A 20,076-nucleotide genomic window follows, 5' to 3' on the forward strand; every position below is an offset into this window, starting at 1 on the left:
ACACCTTTTTATTTTGTAGATGCAGGTTTTAAAAGAAAATATTAACATATTATTTTAAAAGGCAGTGGTTCATTTGATGAGCTACTTCTATAAAATAAGTTTAAAAAAAACCTAAGCAGGCAAAGAGCTGTTATAACATCCATAAACAACTGCAGCACAGCAGCTGTAACCGTGTCCTGTTTCCAGTCTCTGGGATCCAAACAGGAAGCCTATGCTCTTACCTGATGGAAAAAGCAGCCAGTCCCTGCGATTTTAATCAGCCTAAAGCAACATTCTCCTTCTTTTCCAGCCTCCGGGATGCTTCCTGCCCATTCAGGGAAGCAGTGTGAAGGACAAACTTTTTAACAGCAGCAGTACTTTCATTTTCCACATTACAGCCAGCTCCTTGCCCTGTTACTGTATTTACTTTTGGCCCAGGTGTGACAGTGCAGGCTGGCTGGAGGTGTGAGACAACAAAACCCCACCTCTGCCAAGGGTGGTTTGTGAGCACCAGCCTCTCATCAGGCTGGATTCTTCAGCACACCTTAAAAACCTTCACACTATTTCAAGATGAGTAATAGCAGAAAGAGATGCACCAGCCATGTAAGAGATGTAATTATGCAAACTTATATAAACTTGGCAGCCCACCACATCAACCTCCCAACCTCCACCAATTGGGATGTCACAATTAACAGAAAGCAATGCTTCTGGGTTCCCCCACATCTGCAGTTCTGGGAAAATGCCTCAACCCTAAGAGGCTTTTGAAACAGTTTTGTGTTTCTTTTCCTTTCCATAAAGAGAATGAAGATGTAAAGAAAGATGAAACGAAGGCCAAAGAGCAAATTCCACCTGTTCTGACACATGCAGCAGCTGAAGTAATGCCCATGAATCTCACAAGAGCAAGACACAACAGAGACGCTATTCCCAGCCATTCTTTCTGCTCTTCCTCTTGTTGACTCTGCAAAAAAATGCATTTATTTTCCATCAGCTCCTGCCTTACCAAGTCTGTTACTGATTAGTTCAACATAATTTGAACTGAGCTCTTATTTGCACTAAGCAAAAAAAGCACAAGGAAAGTGGATCAAAGGTGAGGGCACTCTTTGTAGTTCCCTGCTCTACAGTGGCAGCAAATGAGGTTCAGTTCAGGTCTCATCCTACAGCCCATCTTTGAAGTATTTAACAGTGTCTTTTAAACTTGATGTCCATTGCCAAAAGCCTCCATGTCTCCATGCTCAAACACAGCACATCCTCCAACTGCTGCTGTTTTCAGCCCCACACTGCAGCACTTCAGCCAATGCTGAACACTCACAGACACCTTTCCAGGACACCAAATGCTCAATACCAAGGATAACAAATGCAGATACCCACCCAATTCAAAGCATCAGCAAAGAACTAAATATTCTGTTCTCAGACAAAGAACCAAATACTCTGTTCTCAGACCAACAGAACAACAGCAAATTAGTATTAAGAGTATTAAAAGTACCTCCACTTTCTAATGAGGAATTAATTTGAGGGAAGTTTCAGGGCAAGAAATTGAAGTTTTCTTTCACAAATACCTAGTACACATTTCTTCAGAGCATTTAGGCAAGTAAGTTTTAAGAGGCCCTCAAATATTCCCTTTTTTCCCCATTCTGAGTCTCTGAGTCTGACATATAACACATATTCAAGTCCCTGCTGCTACTTGCATGTAATTCCTTAGGGTACAAAAAACCAATGCATATCTTATTTTTAATAAATCTATTTTATTAAGTAGTGAAGAAAACAGCAGCTCAGCTGTAAACAGGTAACAGCATATAAGTATGTTATTCTCCGTAAACCAACAACAAAAAGCCTTTACTTTATTGAGCTTATTTCACATTTTCTTCTTCAAGCAAGCAGAAAGAAGCTCTCATTGCATCTGAGTGGAAGGAAAAAACTTAGTTTTATTATGAGTTTGCTCAAAAGCACTTGCATCTGCCCGGCATCTCCTGGCAGCTGAGTGGTATTTAGCTTCAGCCAGCCCCACTGGGGTGAATTCACAGGCATTAAAGGTTTACAGGTGTAACAGCAGCAGTTGGCTGATAAAACCTTGTGCAAATACCCCTCTTGCAAGGAGCACTTTAGATCAAGCACTGTGCTATAAACCAGCAAGCAAAGTTTCTCCTGCAGCTTAAATGGTGAGAAATAGCCCTAATGCAAGCCTGTTCCCATCTGTGGCAGCAGTTCCGCTGAAGTTAGTGCCTCCCATGCAACAGCAGAGATTGGCAGCTAATCAGTATATTTCTGGTGTACTCCACAATTTGGCACACTGCAACCCAAAGCCTACTTTGTCACGTTTTCTCTGGTTTTATATTATTGTTTTATACCATGTTGCCTCCTCTCACTTGCTTAACTGTCATCACTGTGATCTAAAACATGTCTTCTCTCCCTGAAGCACCGCTGCCTTCTACATGAGCAAACTCTGTTTTTTCCTTTCTAAAAAAACATAGTCCCATAGAGGAAATAGTTTTTAAAAATTTGAACTATTCACGAGTGAACAAGCCCATTGTTTGCAAAGAAGACTTCAGGGCAGCAGCACGCTACCATGACTGTGCTATAGAGCATCCACAAAAATCCTGTGGACCACAAGGGTTCGAGGCTGGTGGTGTGCAGGGACAGAGCATTCCCATTGTTTAAATGTAAACAATAATAATAATAGGGTTTTGTAACCAAGAGGAGGAAGCAAACTAATGTGGAAAACAGTTGTTATTGCTTTGCTTATGACTCATTGTTCCCAGAAAATATGCTGGGTTACTTTGTAATGATGATGGGGATAAACTGAGGTGACCTGAAACTGGGCAAATGGCTGAAACCCCATCTGATAAGATGGGCTTGGGAATACCTTTTCTCTTTTTTACACTGGAAGCATACCAGAGTGGGAAACATTGGGTGAAGGATCCATAGGTCTTGTGACTATAAGACTTTTATCCCTGAAAAAGAGAACAGACAAATCCCAGTTTAGGGATTAAACACTGCCAAATGGTGGCTTGGACACCTTCAGGGAGAAAGCTGTCACATGAGTCCAAGCACATGATTCCCAAAACAACCTTCTGACTCCTCAAAACCTAAAGTTATTACAGATTCTTCCAACACACCCAAGTTCTCTGCATACAATTTAATATGCATTTAGGCAACTGAATATAGTAAGAAATTTAAAGGACTGGGTCAAACTCCCAAATCCTTCTTTTGGCAAAGGCAAAGAAACAGGCTTTATTGGGAACCACCAAGACAGTTCTTATGTTTTTAGGCTTTAATATCAAAGGTAGATATCAGCAAACCTCCATTAACTGCTGCTTTCAGTGAATGTAACAGCAGAGGTTGGTTTTGTGCTAAACACTTGAGGTGTTTATTATTCATACCTGGGAGCATGCTAACCAGCTTAGAACACCCAAAAAAACTTGGAATCTTGAATTTTTTTTTCACAAAGAATTGAGCCCTAAAATAACTCTATAAAGGCAAATGACAACATCTGCAAAAATTATTATTACAACTTACCTTGCAGACAAAGAAATTAATTTTCAATAGCTGGAAGTCAGAAAAAAAATCAGAGACAGAACCAAGGTCAAATGCTATCAACCAAAGGGAAAAGTGTACACTGAAATACACCTTAACTTGCACCTGAAGTCCTTAAACAGTCTTTGACATCCATCATGGTAGATGACACAAATGAACAGTCAAGTTAAAATGTCTGAAGACACTACTAGAGATTTGGATGGTAGAAGCCAGAGAGTTTGAAAGGAGACTTGAAAGAGAGCTGTGTTCTCTCCAGAAGGACATGTTTTGAGCTTGTTTCAAAAATGCAGCTATAATAAACAGTATTAGAAAGATGAAGTTTCTCTTCTGTAAAAGGATAGAGGCAACATCTTGAATTCTTCATTTCACTTACTACCTCTCTTTAAAAACAACTGACGTATTAATCCCTATCCACTTTCTCATACATACCTTTGGAATCCACCAAAGATGGTAAGAATCATGTAAGTGTTTGGCTGAAGCAGAGAAGATATTTCTTTTTTAATCATGATGTCTTAGGAATTAGTATTCTGCTTCATGGACTCACTGCATGAAACAAGTTACTTATGTTCCATGAAAGAAGACAAAAACAAAGGCAATATATATTGCATCTTTCCTTCAAGTAAAAGCCTGAAAAGCAAGGAGCTCCTTCCCCAAAAGCCAAAAGACACAGATAAATGAGTTCTTCCATTAGTTTTCTGCCACAGAATCATATAAACTATATGTCACATACTTCTAAAGTGATTTTTCAGAGAAATAAATCAAAAGAGGGAAGAATTCAGAGAACTACTTATCACTAACACAATTAAGCAACTATGTTAAGCTTGTCCATCTGAAACTCCTAATAGTTCTCAGAATATAGCCCTGTCCAGATTTAGATTACTATAGGTAATTCACATATCACAAGAGCTGTTGTAATCCAGGACAACTGTAAGATTAATTTTCATGACAATCGACTGGACACAATTTTTAAAAATGGACTTTTGACTTACTGCTCACACCTGAAATTACAGCTTCACTCCCTCCCAACTAGTCCACAAACTGCTGTTGTCTGTTAAGTGGACAAAACTCCTAAATAAAAGACAACTGCAAGCCATTCAGGATCTTTCTCTAGCTTGGTCCCTGGAATCACTTTTTTGTGACCTCTATTTAAAAAAGCTCCAGAGTTGACTAGAAACTTTGAAGTTACAAAAGGTAAGACTGATAATAATTAGATGAGGCTGAGATTCACTGCATGTTGTCAACAGTGCAGGTGGAAAAGTCTCACATTTTTTTCCACCTGAGGGATAAGAAGGGAGAAGAGGCAGTCCCTACAGAAATTTCCCAGGTCTTTCCCTTAGTTCTCTGGCTTCACTCCAAAAGGAAAGAATGAACTTACTCAACAGCCTGGTCCCTCACACTGAATTGTGAACAAGTTGACAAACTCACAGTCAATGACACAAAAAGACTCCTGACAGATACTACTGAAGAGTAAAGGCTATGTGAAAACCAGAGCTGTCAGCAGCCCTTGGCCATCTTGTTGGTCACCAACCAACAAGACTGCAGAATGTTTCATGCCATACTCAAGTTCAAGTGCAAGAAACAAACTGATGTTGGATAAACTGCAGACTAAAATAAAATCTTTTTTGGGATGTTTTTTTAGATCACTGAGCAAGAAATGAAACACATAAAGTTGCACTGATCTCTGCTTCCTGATTTGGAAGAAGATGTAATGGCTCCAAACCACTTTATTTTTAAGATAAATTAAATAAGTAAATACAAGAGCTAGCTTTAGTCAGGGAGTGCTGGAAATCTTACAATAAACTTTGATCCTATTGGCTTAGGTTGTTTCAGCACGAGGCTGTGTGTGTTTGACCTTTTCAGGTAGGCTTAACCTCTGAGGTTAATTTGAAGATCATGTGGGATTTCGTTAAACACTGTAAGCATACACAGTAACAGGAAGTAGTGCAAACCATCCCATTAAGCATGGCTTCAGCAGAACTAAACAGATTGCAACAGCATATGAGATTGGCAACTTCTTGGAAGAACAATGAAGAAGATAAAGGGAGTAAATAAAGCTACATCCTGGCTCAGGACTGGTTCTGCCCAGAGAGTAAATATCTACTTGTTGACAATTCCCCATGTGGGAAAGCAAAAGTCATTTTAACTCTAAATTATTGAAGCAAAGTCCCTCAGATTTTTCACTATTGTATTTTTTTCTCCATATATTCTTCAGTGGCCATGAAAGCAGGAAAAATATAAATTCCTAGTAGCTCACTGCCTATTATGGTATAATGTCATATACAGCTACTCCCTCTAATTAAATGGGCTTTTCCAATAGCACTAATGGTCAGGAAGACATTTTTTCCCCCATTTAAAGAGTCAAAGGCACAGTCAGATTTCGTTTTCTGGGGATTCATTTTACACATACTGAAGTAATGGAACTATTTTTCACTTTTTTTCCCTCCATTCACATGTGCAACCCTTAACATCACACAACAACAACCCCTTAGAATAGGTGTGTTCCTTGTAAGAAAACTCAAAGACAGCTAAATTTTAGCAAACAGGGAAAAAGAGAGGCTGAAGAAGTCCAAGGGAGCAGGCTCATGGAGTTCAGTGTGGGTCTACAGAAGAGGACCCTAGAGGCACAGTCTTATATTACCCCCAGTTCTGTGTGCATGTTTCTTGCCCATTAGAGAAACTCTTAGAAGTCTTTGTTTTCTTGGAAGAATCATCATCCAGGAGCCTAAAAGTGGGGGTCTGTGTAGCAGTATCCTAAAACTTATTAATATCTTATTATGCACACAGCAGGAGAAGTAACATTCTTTCCTCTGAATTAAGGCACCAAAAATTTGGAAATAGTAACTTTTACCACAGCACAGTTCAGAATGTTCTAATTGCATTCAAATCACTTCTTTAATATAAATAATAGGACATAATAAGCAGATTCAGAAATCTTGAGTGGGACCAATCTCACAAATCTGCTGATAATGTCATGCTTTTTAGATATTTCTACTTTCTATCACAGCATGCATCTTAATGTATTGTAGAATACAATTTTCAAATCATGCGTTTCTTTCACTTTTACTTTTTAACACAAAAGATAAAGGTTTTAAAATTTTTTAAAAAGCCAAAAAATGGTTTTAAAAAGAAGGGGAGGCTAAGGTCCCTCAGATTTATAGGAGAGGTCAATACAGACACTTAACTGAAGGAAGAAAAACATTTGCCAGTGTTGCTGAATTGGTATCTGAGTAGTAATAACCTTTTTATCAGAGAACATATACTGAACACATCCCAGTTAAATTGCATGGTGATGCTCTGAAAATAATTTGAGGGAAGAAACAGTTTACTTTTGATGGATAGCCAGCTTGGGACCTTTTCTGTCTCCACAAGGATGTCAGCTGTGACTGGTTTTGCTGATGCACTCACTTTTCACCAACTAACTTGCCAGACCAAATACATCAATTACATACATTCCAGTTATTAAATGGTAATAAATTAGAGGAATGCTGTCTGAAATAAAAAAGGTCTATAAAAACGTTATAAGAAAATTTAAATCCTACAATTCCTGATGTTTTACTTTCTTTGGAAAAAGGGTTTTTAAGTGCAACTCAAATACTACCATTTACCACTCAGGCTCTCCAAAGATGACTTTTCTATGAACAGTGTGTTTTCAAGGATCAATGAGCTAGCAAAGTTTATATTGAGACTCTTGAAATACATGGGGGGTTTTGGCACATATAAAACATGTTTAAAATGTTTTATTAAAGAGCACAGCCCCAAGCCACACACCTTACACACCCCTGACTTAGCAGACTACACAGGTCTGTTTACATTTACAAGATCTACGAGTTATAAGTTAAGGCAACTTACCCTGCGCTACAAAGTCCAGCCATGAACACCATTCTGAGAAAAAATAATAACTCTTCATTTCTGCTACTGAAATTCCTCTCTGATCCATCATCAGAGAAGAAAGAGGTCCGCTTTTCCCTTCCCCTGCTCAGAACAAACTGCTCTGAGAAGGTAAGAGCTTTTGCATTACCTGAACTTTGTTCCATAAATACAACAGGTGGCACAAGATGACTTTACAAATATATTTTCTCCCACTAATGCTATTGTTCTTGTAATTATCTCTTTAATTATAGTGTTTTCCCCTCATCACCCCACCCTGAATATTTACAGACTGCTGATACACCCAGTGTCTGATACAGTATATATAAGCATAAGCCCTTAGCATATTTTTGTTCATGTTAGGCTTTAACAAGGCAAGCAAAACTGTTTTTCATGCAGATATTCACAATGCTATCTGGAACTAGTCATATTGAATTGCTCACTCACAGGTCCAGTTTATCACCTCTGCTATGGAACTAGTCATATTGAATTGCTCACTCACAGGTCCAGTTTATTGAATTGCTCACTCACAGGTCCAGTTTATCACCTCTGCTATGGATTCACACCTAACTCTCTTTTCCATCTTTCTGATAGACAAAGTGCAAGAGTATTTCAAGCAGGATGGGTCAATCAAAGTCCCAAGCAGAGAAACTCAAAATCTCAAATGAACCCCTTTTAAATACCTTTATGCAGCTAACAAACAAAGGCATGGATGCAGCAAACAATAAACACAGCTTCACATACCTGGACCTATCTAGTGTGGGGACTAACAGTAATGAAGTTGCGGCATATTTTAACACTGACCAGAAATGCTAGTGTTTGCACAGGCTCCAGGCAGGCTTTGGCTACACTGAAGCCTTCAGGTACTTAAATATTTCTGCTATTTTTGTGTATTCAGTCTGACATTCCTTGCATCCACACGTTTTGCTAGCCTGCCCATAAGCCAACTCCCTCTCCCCTTATAAGAATGCCCAATACCCCACAGAAATACTCATACAGCTTCAGGAAAAGATGTACCACATCTGCATCCCCTTGGCTGACACAGATGATGCAGAAGTGCTCTTCCTCTAGACTCTTCTTCCCTCTTTGTGGTGGATTATTCAGGTTATAGATTAACCAAGCTCTGTCTGACTCACTACAAAAACTTATAGGTATGAGACACCCACATCACAGTGCTGCTCTCTGTGCCTTTTCACAGAACTTCTTTGGATTGGAAGGACCCTGTGACACAGTCACAGGAGTCTCCTCAGCCACCCATTCATCACACTCCTAGAACTACACACAAAAAAAACTACCCTAGAGCTTCAGTCATCTTCATCAGAAAACCAACCTGAATCCAGAGCGAAGAGATGCAGACTACAGGATGCCTCCAAAGATACTCCCCATCCATGCCACACACAGCACAGACTGAAGACAGATGTCTCTGGCATCTCCCCTTGCCAGACTTGTTCTACAGCTCTCAGTTCAAGCTGACCTACTGTTCCCATTTGCTTAGAGAAAGCGAGAAGAGGGAGAATCTCAAAGCAGGTTTGTGAGCACTGCGCTGGGATGCCCCTCACAAGGGGCCACAGCACCTTGGAAAATCTCCCCTGCTGATGGGAGACAGAGGTGTCCCCAGAGAAGTGCTCAGAGCCACAGCTTCCCAGGGCTGAAATCCTCCACAAACCCACAATTGCTGTCCCACCTGCTTGCAGTCAGAGGTGAAGAAGCCCACAGAAGGTACAGAGCCAGGGATGGACTCAGAAAATGCGATGCTGCCTCACAGCACTGGCTGTACCAGCCTGTCCGGGCAGGAGGGGCCACAGGGCACCTGGTCCCTAACGTCTGCATTCCAAAGAGCAAGTGTCACCAGAGCCTGGGCTCAACCAGGTGAGCAGATAAAGGCAACATAGCCTGCCCTGAGTAAAAGACACCTGCAGAGAACAGCACAATGAAGATTAGGCCAAGCAGGACAGATCCAACTGTCAACAAGCTGTAAGTAAATAAAGTCTGCTTTGTTAAAATGAAAATAAAACAGAGATGGATTTGATGAAGTACAATGACTCTGGAAGCCAGCCCAGCTTCCCTTATTAAGGTAAATAAGGTAATGCAAAATCAATATATGAACTAGGACATTTATTGTTCAGTTAAAGGTTTCTATATGCTATATTAAATATTTTAACATGCAGGGAAAAGAATGAAGTGACAGCAAAGCACACATGCTCTCAGCAATTTCCAGAGATGCTAATGAAGAGAGAACAAAGCCTTGTGAGACTTGGCACAACAGGATAAGCAGCTCAACTTTGTCACAAGGAGAAGAGAGGTGCATACATCAAGGAATTAATAGAATCACAAGCACATTTACTTTGGAAATACATTCTGCCAAAGTTGTGATTTTACCCAGCATAGCTACAGGACAGAAATGTTCTCAGGCTGGAATACCTCTCCCTTTCCACAGTCTAAAATTCTGATTCACCTTCTGTATAACATGTGTCTGCAAGTGCCACTGAAAACTGAGGTTTGCTACCAGGAAGGCGGGAAACTCGTATCAGTCCAAAAGGCCATAAACCAGCTTTGACCAAAACAATGGAGTAATTCTTACTGGATATACAAGGGTAACATTAAAAGCTTGCAATTGCTTTCCTACTGTCAACATAAAATGGGTAAGAGGAAGAAAAGGAAACAGAATTTTTGCATACTTGAAGACTTCAAACAGAAAAGGCTGACACTTGATCAAAAAGAGTTTTGGAATAATAATAAAGATGGGTGGGAGACAGAACAGACAGCTTCCTACAGAAACATACTATTTTCTGACTATACACACCTCTAAATAAGGAATAAAAAGATGTAAGTAAGACATGATTGCATAGCATTGTAAGATTTATATTAAGGATGTTGATCTAAAGGAATTTAGGTAAAAATTAGGAATAGCATCTGTTAGAATGTGTTCAATATATTAAATTTGTGTTTTTCTCCTATGTAGTCATTGCTTTGCCTATACTTTGGATTAACTCCAATCCATTAATGAATGGCCAGCAGGTGCTTGAAACTCATAAAAACACAAATATCATGAAATATATGGTGAAATTAGTGGCCTTCATGACTACACTATGGACTTGACTGCAGTGTGAGTGCTACCAAATGACAGTTGAATCCTACATGAAAGTAAGACTGAAATTTGAGGAGACCTTGTTTTGTTTTGCTTTACAGAATGGCATTCCACATGGTTAAAATACTACTACATTTTTCCTGAATTTTTTTTTTTTTTACTTTTATTAAGAGCAATTTACATCAAAACTTTTTCTAGTCTCAGCTGAATAGACTTAATTGTCAGATTTTGGTAATTTACTAGTAAGCACTCCTAAAATTACCAAACCTTGGCCTCACAAATGCCCAGAACTGGTAAGTCAGGAAATTAATTTTATATAAATTGATTTATCATTTATATTTTAAATTATAATTTTATATTTAAACTATAATTTTAATCCCAAACACAATAGATAACAGAAGACACAGTGAGCATAGTACAAGTGAAGGTGTAAGGAAATAAAATCACCAGATAGGCATTTTCCTCTTCTTTTTTTTTTCCCTAAGAGTAAATGTCAACATCAAATAAAGGAATACTGAAAAGCCTTGAAAAATAACAAAGCTAGCTTAGTTTTTTTATGCTGATGTAAATTTCAAAATTAATTTAAAAATAAACAAAAAAGTCCATTTTCTTTTTTTTTTTAAGATCATAATATGTCACTGTGCATAAAAGAAAACAATGAAGTTTTAGCCAGTCAGAGTTAACTCATTTCAGAGAAAAAGGAAAAACAAAATGTAGCTTTACTAAACACAAGGATTATGTAATTATCAGTCACACTAACACATACTGTATAATGCAGATTTTGAGACTAAGTAAGTGGTGGCAAAGTTCTAAATTTAGTGCAGTACAGATGTGATCAGAGGCTTATTGATTTTTTAAGTACAGTTATAAATATTTTCCTCTGTATAAATAGGTATACTTCCAGGAGAGGAATACTCAAGCAATAATCTTCTAGAATATAAAACTGGGATGATGTAAATCTATGTTAGATACTGTCATACACCTGGAAATGCAAGCGAAAACAAAGTATAACTCTTTTCTCCAGTAGGTACTTGTGACAAAGAGTAATTACTATTATGAGTAGTACCTGGCATAGATAAAAATCTGTATTTTTTAACTGTAAAAGTTGCTGAATCCCTATATGAGTGCACTTTCAGGAAAAAAACCCCAAACACTATTTCCTGCAAGAATCATTAGTTGAAAGAAATCAGTAACACAAATCCTCGGCTGCTTGCTGCTCATATTAAACTCACATGCTGCTCCACTTTAGTTGCAACATTCTGTGTACACACACACCACACTATAGGATCACGTATACATTCACCTCACCAGAGCATATTTGATGTGGGTTATTTCTCAAGTGTCTTCTGCCGTGAGGGATTTGGAAGAATCTTTGTAGGATCCTAAAAGGACTTTCATGTCCTTCCCTTAAAAGGCGGCGTTGAGACATGGTGTATCTTCACCAGACTATTCAGCAAAGGAAATAAAAGATCTCTTCTTTACAATTACTCTCTTCTAATACACTGAAAAACACTCTGATTTTGTTTTTAAATGTCAATGGAATGTGAAATTTCAAAAATTGTGAAAAAGGTCTCAGATTTAAAGTCCTGGAAGAGCATGGAGCGCAGTTATTTGTATTGTATATGCTTTTCTTCAGGAACCAATACCTAGTTCCACTAAAAAGCAAAAAGAAAAGTTGGTTGCAGTTAATGCATTTGAAAATACCAAGATGTTTTCTGCATGAAGCTGCAACACCCTCTCAGTTCCTAGCATGCTGCACCCAGCAGACAGGACATCTTGCCACAGCTTCACTCTACTTTCAGTGCGATCAGTATGAATAAAGAAGTCACAGCTCCTCACACCAACAGGTCAGACTAGCAAGTGACATTTTAAGAAAATAAAAAATGGTGCAAAACTGTCTCTATTTTAGTATTTTATCCAAAATAACTATATCCAAACTAACAGTCCTGCACTGTTTAGGATGAAGGAAAGCCCCCACAAAACATCCGGGTTGTCAATGCACTCCAGCCACACAGGGAGATCCAGCACCAGAGCTCATCCCAAGTAGCTGGTGAAATCACCTCCTTCTTCACATGCTTCTCCTTAAGGTGAGGGATGTCCAGCTGTTGCAAGGAAACTCACAAGGTTTCTCCTGAAGAAAGGCAAGATGAATGTCCTTTTAACTTTACAGTCTTGCTTGTAAGCTCACAGCCCCACACTCTGAAGATGGAACTCTCACACTGACACTTGCTACATTTCCTACTTTGTCTCAAGCACTTGGTATCCTTCAGGGACAAGTGCTATGCTCTTGCCAGAGAATTAGAAGAAAATACCATTGTGAATTCAATGCTATCAGTTAGAAACTCCTCTTCAGTTCACTTGGCCAAAGTCAGACTCCCATCATCAATATAACTCCTCTTCCTCCCCCTGTATTTGCACAGAGGACTGAGCCCTCTGAAGGCAGAGCCCGTTTCCGGAATATGTGAGCAGAAGGTCTTATGAGAAAAACCTGGATCTTCCTGGGAGTTAACAAAGAGCTAATAGGAAGGAAGGGAGGGGAAATGAATCCCAGGCTTTCTTAAAACATATCAGGAAACTCTACACTGTCTGCTGCCCCTGTCTCTTTCAGTGCAGGAGAGAGGAAATTGATAATGCTGCTTTATTTGGCAGTCAAGATTTTCCTCTCAATTCTGTTTAACTATGTGCTGCATGGCCACAGATCTGCCACAACCCAAATATATACCATTACCACACCATCCTGAAGAAGTATTTTAAAATATGATGTATCATCTATTACTCTGAAAGTAAATTCAAACAGACAAACTTTAATTTAGTCACATTGAAGTAGATATTAAACATCCTGTTACAAAGTTTTAGTTTGCCTACACTGTGTTAACAGAGGAGAATTGTCACAATCCTAGCTGGAAGAGGTTCAAATTTTGACACGAAATCATGGACAAATGTGACAATCTTGAAATTCGACAACTAAGAAAAATATATTAAAAAATAATTAAAACCAGATGAGTTTCATGCAAATATCACTTGTTTTGCAAATTCAGTATATCAAGATGGACCACTGCATCTTGTAGCTATGCTACATGTCCTGGATCAAAAGCTTTTCAAACTTATTTAAGTACCCAGAAATTCACAGGAAGGAAGGACGGGAACAGCCTAGTGGTGGAGCACCACCATGATGCACACTGCCACTGTACTGTATGCTCAAAGAAAAGAGGAACTGAGGTAAGACACAGCAGCCATACTGGGCAAAATTCTGCATTTTCTTGTGCTGCTTATCACTGAGGGCACCAAGCAGCGGTTCTGGCCAGATCAAGGGTAAAAACAACATCCACAGAGAGAGCACTGCAACGTGCTCCTTGCTGAGTTTCCCAGTGGAGGCACCAAACATCACCCGCAGATGTCTGTGGCCATTTGTCAGCCAGCAGAGCTTCCCTCCTTCCTGGCAGCATAACTACTTGTTTGGGGCTCTAGGGGCACACCGGCTCATGGCCTGTTCTGACAAATCAACTGGGATAAGGATGAAACTACTCATCTTCTTTCAGCAGCCAAGCTCACTAGAAAATGAGGTAGACAGGATAAGAGAAAATGGCCTCAGGCTGCACCAGGGAGGTTTAGACTGAATACTAGAAAATATTTCTTCACAAAAACATTTGACAGGCACTGTATCAGGCTGCCCAGGGAAGTGGTTTAGTGACCATCACTGGAGGAATTTAAAAAGACATGTATGTTGCACTTAGGGACATGGTTTGTTGTGGACCTGCCAGTGTTGGACTTGATGATCTGAGAGGTCTTTATCAACCTAAATGATTTTATGACTCTATGAAAAGTGACCTTTATCCCAGTGGTGTCTTAAGTGTGTGTGTGATGGCACCAGTGGCACATGGTGACAAACTCACCAGCAATTTGTGTAGAGGCTTATTACAAGGAAAAAGGGTGTTCTCCTTTCTTTCCTCACATATCAAATGCATGCAGAAGATTGATGACTTAAATTGCAAAGTTGGTAAGTACACACAATCCTGCTGAAATCTAGCCATTAGCTACATCCCTGTCCGCAAACAAGCTTTTAATCTTCTTTCAAGCACTCAAATTTGTGCCTAGAAGCAAAGAAATTAATCACAACAATGGCTATGGTAGTGCGCAATCAGAAGGAAACAGATGGTGTAATGCACTGTTTTCCAAACAGCAGCAGCTTCTATCTCCAGGAAAATAATCTGAATATTTTCCCTTGCTGCTGGTATTACTATAAAAAAGCTCCTATTTGAAGGACATCTCTGCTCTGTACAGCATCAGCAAATTACCCCAGAGTTTATAGACAGCAATATTTTTTGAGTATTAGTTTCTAGACTGCGCCTATCTCTCCTTTCACATCACATAAACAGTAACATTCAGTGGGTAACACCCCTCCAATTATCTTTAAATGACTGCAGACAGCCTGATGGAATCAACACAATTGTGGCAATGAAAAAGGGCTTATTTTTCTCATGCTTCATTTCCAGGTCTGTTTCTGACTGCAGGCAGAGTGTTGCACATTGACAAAGCAGCAGCCACGCTACCTACAGCTGTACACTCTCTCTGATTCCTCCTTTCCCAGGAACCCACAAAATACTTTAGAACAGTGACTTCAAGTTTTCTTGGGAATCATTAAATTAAGATGCCATCACTTTCTTCACCACTAAATGTTCCTACTGCTGCTTTTGTTCTTTTTGTTTGTACATGACATCTCAAATGCCCGACTGTGATTTTTCCTCCAAATCCTAACAATTATTTACAGGCCCTTCCTTACATTCTCACATTTGATGTGATGCTGAAAGATTCACACTAAGAAGCACGTATCCCTCCTAACTGTACAGAGCAGCAGGCTCTGGCAGCAGAATCATCACTCTTCTAGAGTTTTTTCTAAATTTATTCAATTTCTCCACACTTCTTCATATTTCCTGATAAGTCACTGCCCCTGTGTTGCTATTTCTCCTATTGTAGAGCATGATTTTCAGGGAAAAGAGTACATCTCACAGACAAGAAACATGGTGGCTCTCATGCACTTCAAGATCTCACCACTCATGCAGGGCACAGGAGTCCACCTGTGCACCCTCTGTCTTCCACTCACCCACTCATTTTCCCTGGAGTTCTGGCAGGTAGGAGAAACTCCAGTATCAGAGGTGCCTTCACACCCCCAGTAACAATCCAGAGGGCTGCAGGACTGATCTCACAGGAAGAATATAAAACACTCTGAAAGTTACATGGAGAACTGCAGTTACCATACACATATGCAGAAGTCAGAAATTATTGTTTCTTGGATCAGTTTCTAAAAGCAAATATAAGGGCACATACAAGCTAAATCTTACCACGTGGCTCTTCCAGCACACTTGCAGTAACAGTGGAAATGAAGTGAGGGGGAAGAAAAGTGAAAATGTTCTTTAGATTTTTCTCTTTAAATCATGTATCATCAATTATGTTCTGCATACTTATTTTGTTGAGAACAGTCATAGAAACAGAAAGATAAATTGGACTCATGCTACATTCTTGTACAAACTGATTGTTTTGCACACATTAAAATATAATATACAAGTTACTTCCAATCTGAAATGTAAGTTGTTTTATAGAGTTGAACACCCACACAGCATAACAAGCTAGCACTGACTGTTATGATTAGTCCTGAGCTTTTTTATACCTCTATGTAAGTGTTGAATTACGGCAAGTTGGTTGTGTTAATTTTTAAAATTGAAAACAAGTTGTCAAAGATTAATCCATGCCAGAGACCAGTCACAAGGCTAAAACAATGAAGAGTCAACTAGAAGCTGATTTTAAATGAAAAAGAACATGTAGCTGAGATGTTAAAGACACAAAGCTTGATATTTTTACATCCACAAATCCCACATGGACCTTGTAGAGTGAAAATGCTGAGAAAACCTATCTGAAAAAGAAATAAATCATTATTACATGGATATTCTAGATTATTGAAATACAAGAAAAGACTGAATCTTCCTTTATCAATGTGGATATATCAATATAAAGTCCAGGAACAATCATTTGCCTTTATTATTTTTATGCTGGTTAGAACTGGACAGGTGTGCTTATTTTTCACTTTTAGACTACTCCAGCAGAACATTCTAGCAAAAAGTTCAAAAGGGAGTCCTCTCAAGTATTCTAGAGAATCTGCCATCTAAAATATATTTATAAAATACCATTACATAGCAGCAGAAGCTGGAGTGGGAAGAAATTTCAGAAATAGGTATGAATGAAGATAAATATGGGTGAACCTAAAACCCACTGTAATCATACTCAGTATCTCATAAAAACGCAGACAGCAATAAATATTCTTCATATTTTGATGTTGATTTATTAAGGGCTGGGTGTTTAAATTATTTGGTATCACAAGAAATCTAGACAGAAACCCTGAATTAAGCTAGAAGAGTGAGTTACAAGGGTGAATTAGGTTAGTTGTCCAAGCTTAATCCTAACTGGATGTATCTGCTCAGAGACAAACCACGATTGTAATAAGCATCAGATGAATATAAGTAGATCAGGACTGAGATAAATGGACAGCTTGCATTCTATTTATACTTGCACATTATGCTGCTGAGCCACTTCTGCCAGTCTTTTTCACAGCAGAAATATCTCTCAAAAAAAATTAAACCAAAACAAATCCTAAACCTGTACAGAGTGATTCATAATTTAAATGTACAGTAACAAACAAATAAAAAATTACAGTATTAGGGTTCAATACTCTGGAAGTGTTAACACTTAACTGTCAAGATAACAAAAAGCTCTTAAAGCCTAACATCTGTCCCTCTAATTTAGGTAATCTTATATTGCATGTCTGAATCTCCTGCGGGTTAGCAATAAATGTGAATCATCTCCAAAAGAATAAGTTCCTTCGCCATTAGCAATAGAAAATAGAAATCACAGTGGAACAGAGAAATAACCAGATGAGAATGTCTTGTTTTGTTCAGCCACGTGAAGTGGGGTTTAACATCTAACAAGACAGCACTTCCACTTTGTCCTTTGAGTCCTTTCATTCTTGCAGGCAAATAGCAATTGATTTCAAAACTTCAGAGATGTTCTAGGAAAGAGTAAGGAAACTGCAAACACACTGACAAAGACCAGGAGGTCAGAACATGGACAAAGCCTCATTAGTATCCAGTGCCAATGCAAAGCATCAAGTAAATGCCATTGAGATACTGGAGCTAATTATGCACCAGCTCACCATTTACTTAAATTCTACCAGGCAAAATTACCTGGAAGGTGAAAATTACAGGTGGTGATTGAACAGATCTGTCAGAAGTATGAAGTCTGCCCTTTTGGTTGGAAGTGAAAGCATGTGAAAAGGAACCTGCTCCTAGAGACAGAAGCACAGGAAGCTCCTGGGAATTATTTCAGTCCTTGATGTGGATCCCTACTTTCACTCAACCACAGTTAAGCACCTGACTGCTGCTGCTCTGTGAGCCCAGTGCAAGGGAGGGAGGAGACCACCACAGGTGGAGACCTGTAGAAAATGGATTTTCACAGCAAGACAAGGAGAAAGAAAGTGATGGGAGACTTTTGGTGTCTGCACCCTGTGCAAGAGGAAGCTGTTGATTATAATCAGACAAAACAATTGTCAGCAAAAAGAAGAGGCTTAAGATAGTTTATCAAATACAGCTTTATCGACTATGTCCTATAAAGATATTATTGCTTCAGGCTTATCAGCCATTCTTTCTGTATACACATCAGATACCAGCTAGTAATCAGACTCAGGGATTCAGGATAAATAGCTTACTTTAATATATTGAGTTATACTTGTGAAAGCTGTGTTCAAAAATCACCTGCATCTAATATGTGCATATACATGCCTATGCAAGCACGTATGAATGCACAGAAATGAATAACACATGCAGCCAAAAACACTGACTGACCTCCCAGCAAACAGCTGTGCAGAATGAACTGGGGAAGGGAGAATCAAAATCTGACATTGGAAAATGTCTGGCTGGCATTTAGGAATCTTTGACTATGCTCAAAAGAGAATTCTAGTTTAAAAGTTGTATCTTTTAACAAGTACAGCAGTTACACAGTGTTTTCCCAACAGGTTGAGCTCTGGCAGAAGCAGGCAGAGAAGGGGTTTGAATGCATTTACACTCTAGACAGTTGCTGCTGCTTTCCCCAACCAGATCTGCAGCATTCAAGACCAACAAACAGCTCATGAGTGAAACCTGTACTTCCTCAGTTTCTCTGAAGGATACAGAGCACCTGAACACATTTCTCAATTGTTCAAGAGGGGCTGATTTTGCTGAGGGCCAAGAAAATGCAAACTCCATGATTTTGAAGGTCACTTTCTGCAGATGATGCCTTTGACAACTATGAAATACAAAACATTATACAGACCACTGCTGGAGCAATGAATCCAGACAACTCCCAGCAGGGGTGAGGCCTGACTAAGCTTCAGGTGTTCTCAATAATCTAATGTGTACAGAGGGAAATCACTGCTGAGCACCTGTTTATGACAGAGAATATTGTCTTGTAGTGCTGCCACAGGCCAGGAGCACACTTCCAACCTTCAGTCTCTGCTACTCTAAACTTCCTTCCTCTATGTTGCCATGTTCCTTGGACCCGAGGGATCCAGTGCTCAGTTCTCACATCTTCTTTATCAGACTTCAATTCTTCTACACTTTTCACAGTCTTCTCTTAGTCCTTTCATGAATGAGCTATTAATAAAATGAGAGAGTTTTCAGTTGAGTTGCTGCTTTGAAATTCTTCTGCAGGTACTGTTACACCAATTGCAAATATATATGGCAGTAATCCACTCAGCACAGAAGAAGTAATGCTATTAATACTTTACAAAGCTTATATGCAGCTGTAATACCTTTTAGGGACCTTTCAAAAATGTTGCAAAAATCCCTAGGCTGTAAGAACTTCATACAATTTTTCTCAGGTTACTGTTAGGATGCAGCACAGCAGGTTGTGTACTGCAACCTTCTGAAATGGTTATAGAGATAAATCACAGAAGTGTTTGGAGAAGGAATGAGGTTTTTATAATATTAATGAACATTCATTAACTGCTGATTTCCATTATGCTTATGTCAGCCTCTAGTGAAGTAGGATTTTTTCTGTGTAGAGATAAGCATGCTTAATTGAACTGGGATAAAGGGATTTCTGGTGGGACGTTCAACAGTTTCCTAGACAGTCAAAGTTTTAGTTTGTTCAGAGTTAGTTTGCCTCATTCTGCTTATAAGCTACTCAGTTTTAATAAACATTTTTTAATTTCAGAGTCATAATTAAAAACATGTAAGCAAATAAATCTACACACAGTGAGAGAGAGACCAAGGGTCTTTATGTCATCTGGAACTGCAAAGGACTACAAGTCCATGCTTCAGTTGAGTAGTGAAAAGTTCTCTGAGAACTAAGAATCAACAATTTCCTTCTGAAAACCTAAAATAAGCACTGTAAGATATGCAGTTACTATCACTGTAACCTTTAAAAAGACTGAGAAAATCATTCCATCTATAGCATCTTTCCAACAAGCACCAACACTGAATACAGCCCCAATCACACAGGCACTTCGTTTGACCTGACTCTATACTGCTGCCAAAAGGAGGATTCCTGCTCCCAGTGACTTCTTGCTCCCTTTGTGTGGGCATTTG

General features: G+C 39.0%; 1 protein-coding gene across 10 annotated transcripts in view; it reads right to left on the bottom strand.

Annotated features, from left to right (window-relative positions):
- MCF2L (MCF.2 cell line derived transforming sequence like) overlaps positions 1-20,076 on the bottom strand; it is a 152,654-nt gene that overhangs the window by 82,489 nt on the left and 50,089 nt on the right. The window contains exon 1 of one of the 10 annotated variants that reach the window (XM_021545615.3): positions 11,774-12,265. The exons of 8 other annotated variants lie outside the window; for them this stretch is intronic. In XM_021545615.3, the coding sequence (XP_021401290.2) occupies positions 11,774-11,894 (121 nt within the window). In that variant the 5' untranslated portion in view covers positions 11,895-12,265. Of the gene's footprint in view, positions 1-11,773; positions 12,266-20,076 lie in introns of those variants that run through there. One more of the 10 variants, XM_077781574.1, reaches the window with a different exon arrangement.

This window comes from Lonchura striata, chromosome 2 (genome assembly GCF_046129695.1).
Source record: "Lonchura striata isolate bLonStr1 chromosome 2, bLonStr1.mat, whole genome shotgun sequence".
Taxonomy (NCBI): domain Eukaryota; kingdom Metazoa; phylum Chordata; class Aves; order Passeriformes; family Estrildidae; genus Lonchura; species Lonchura striata.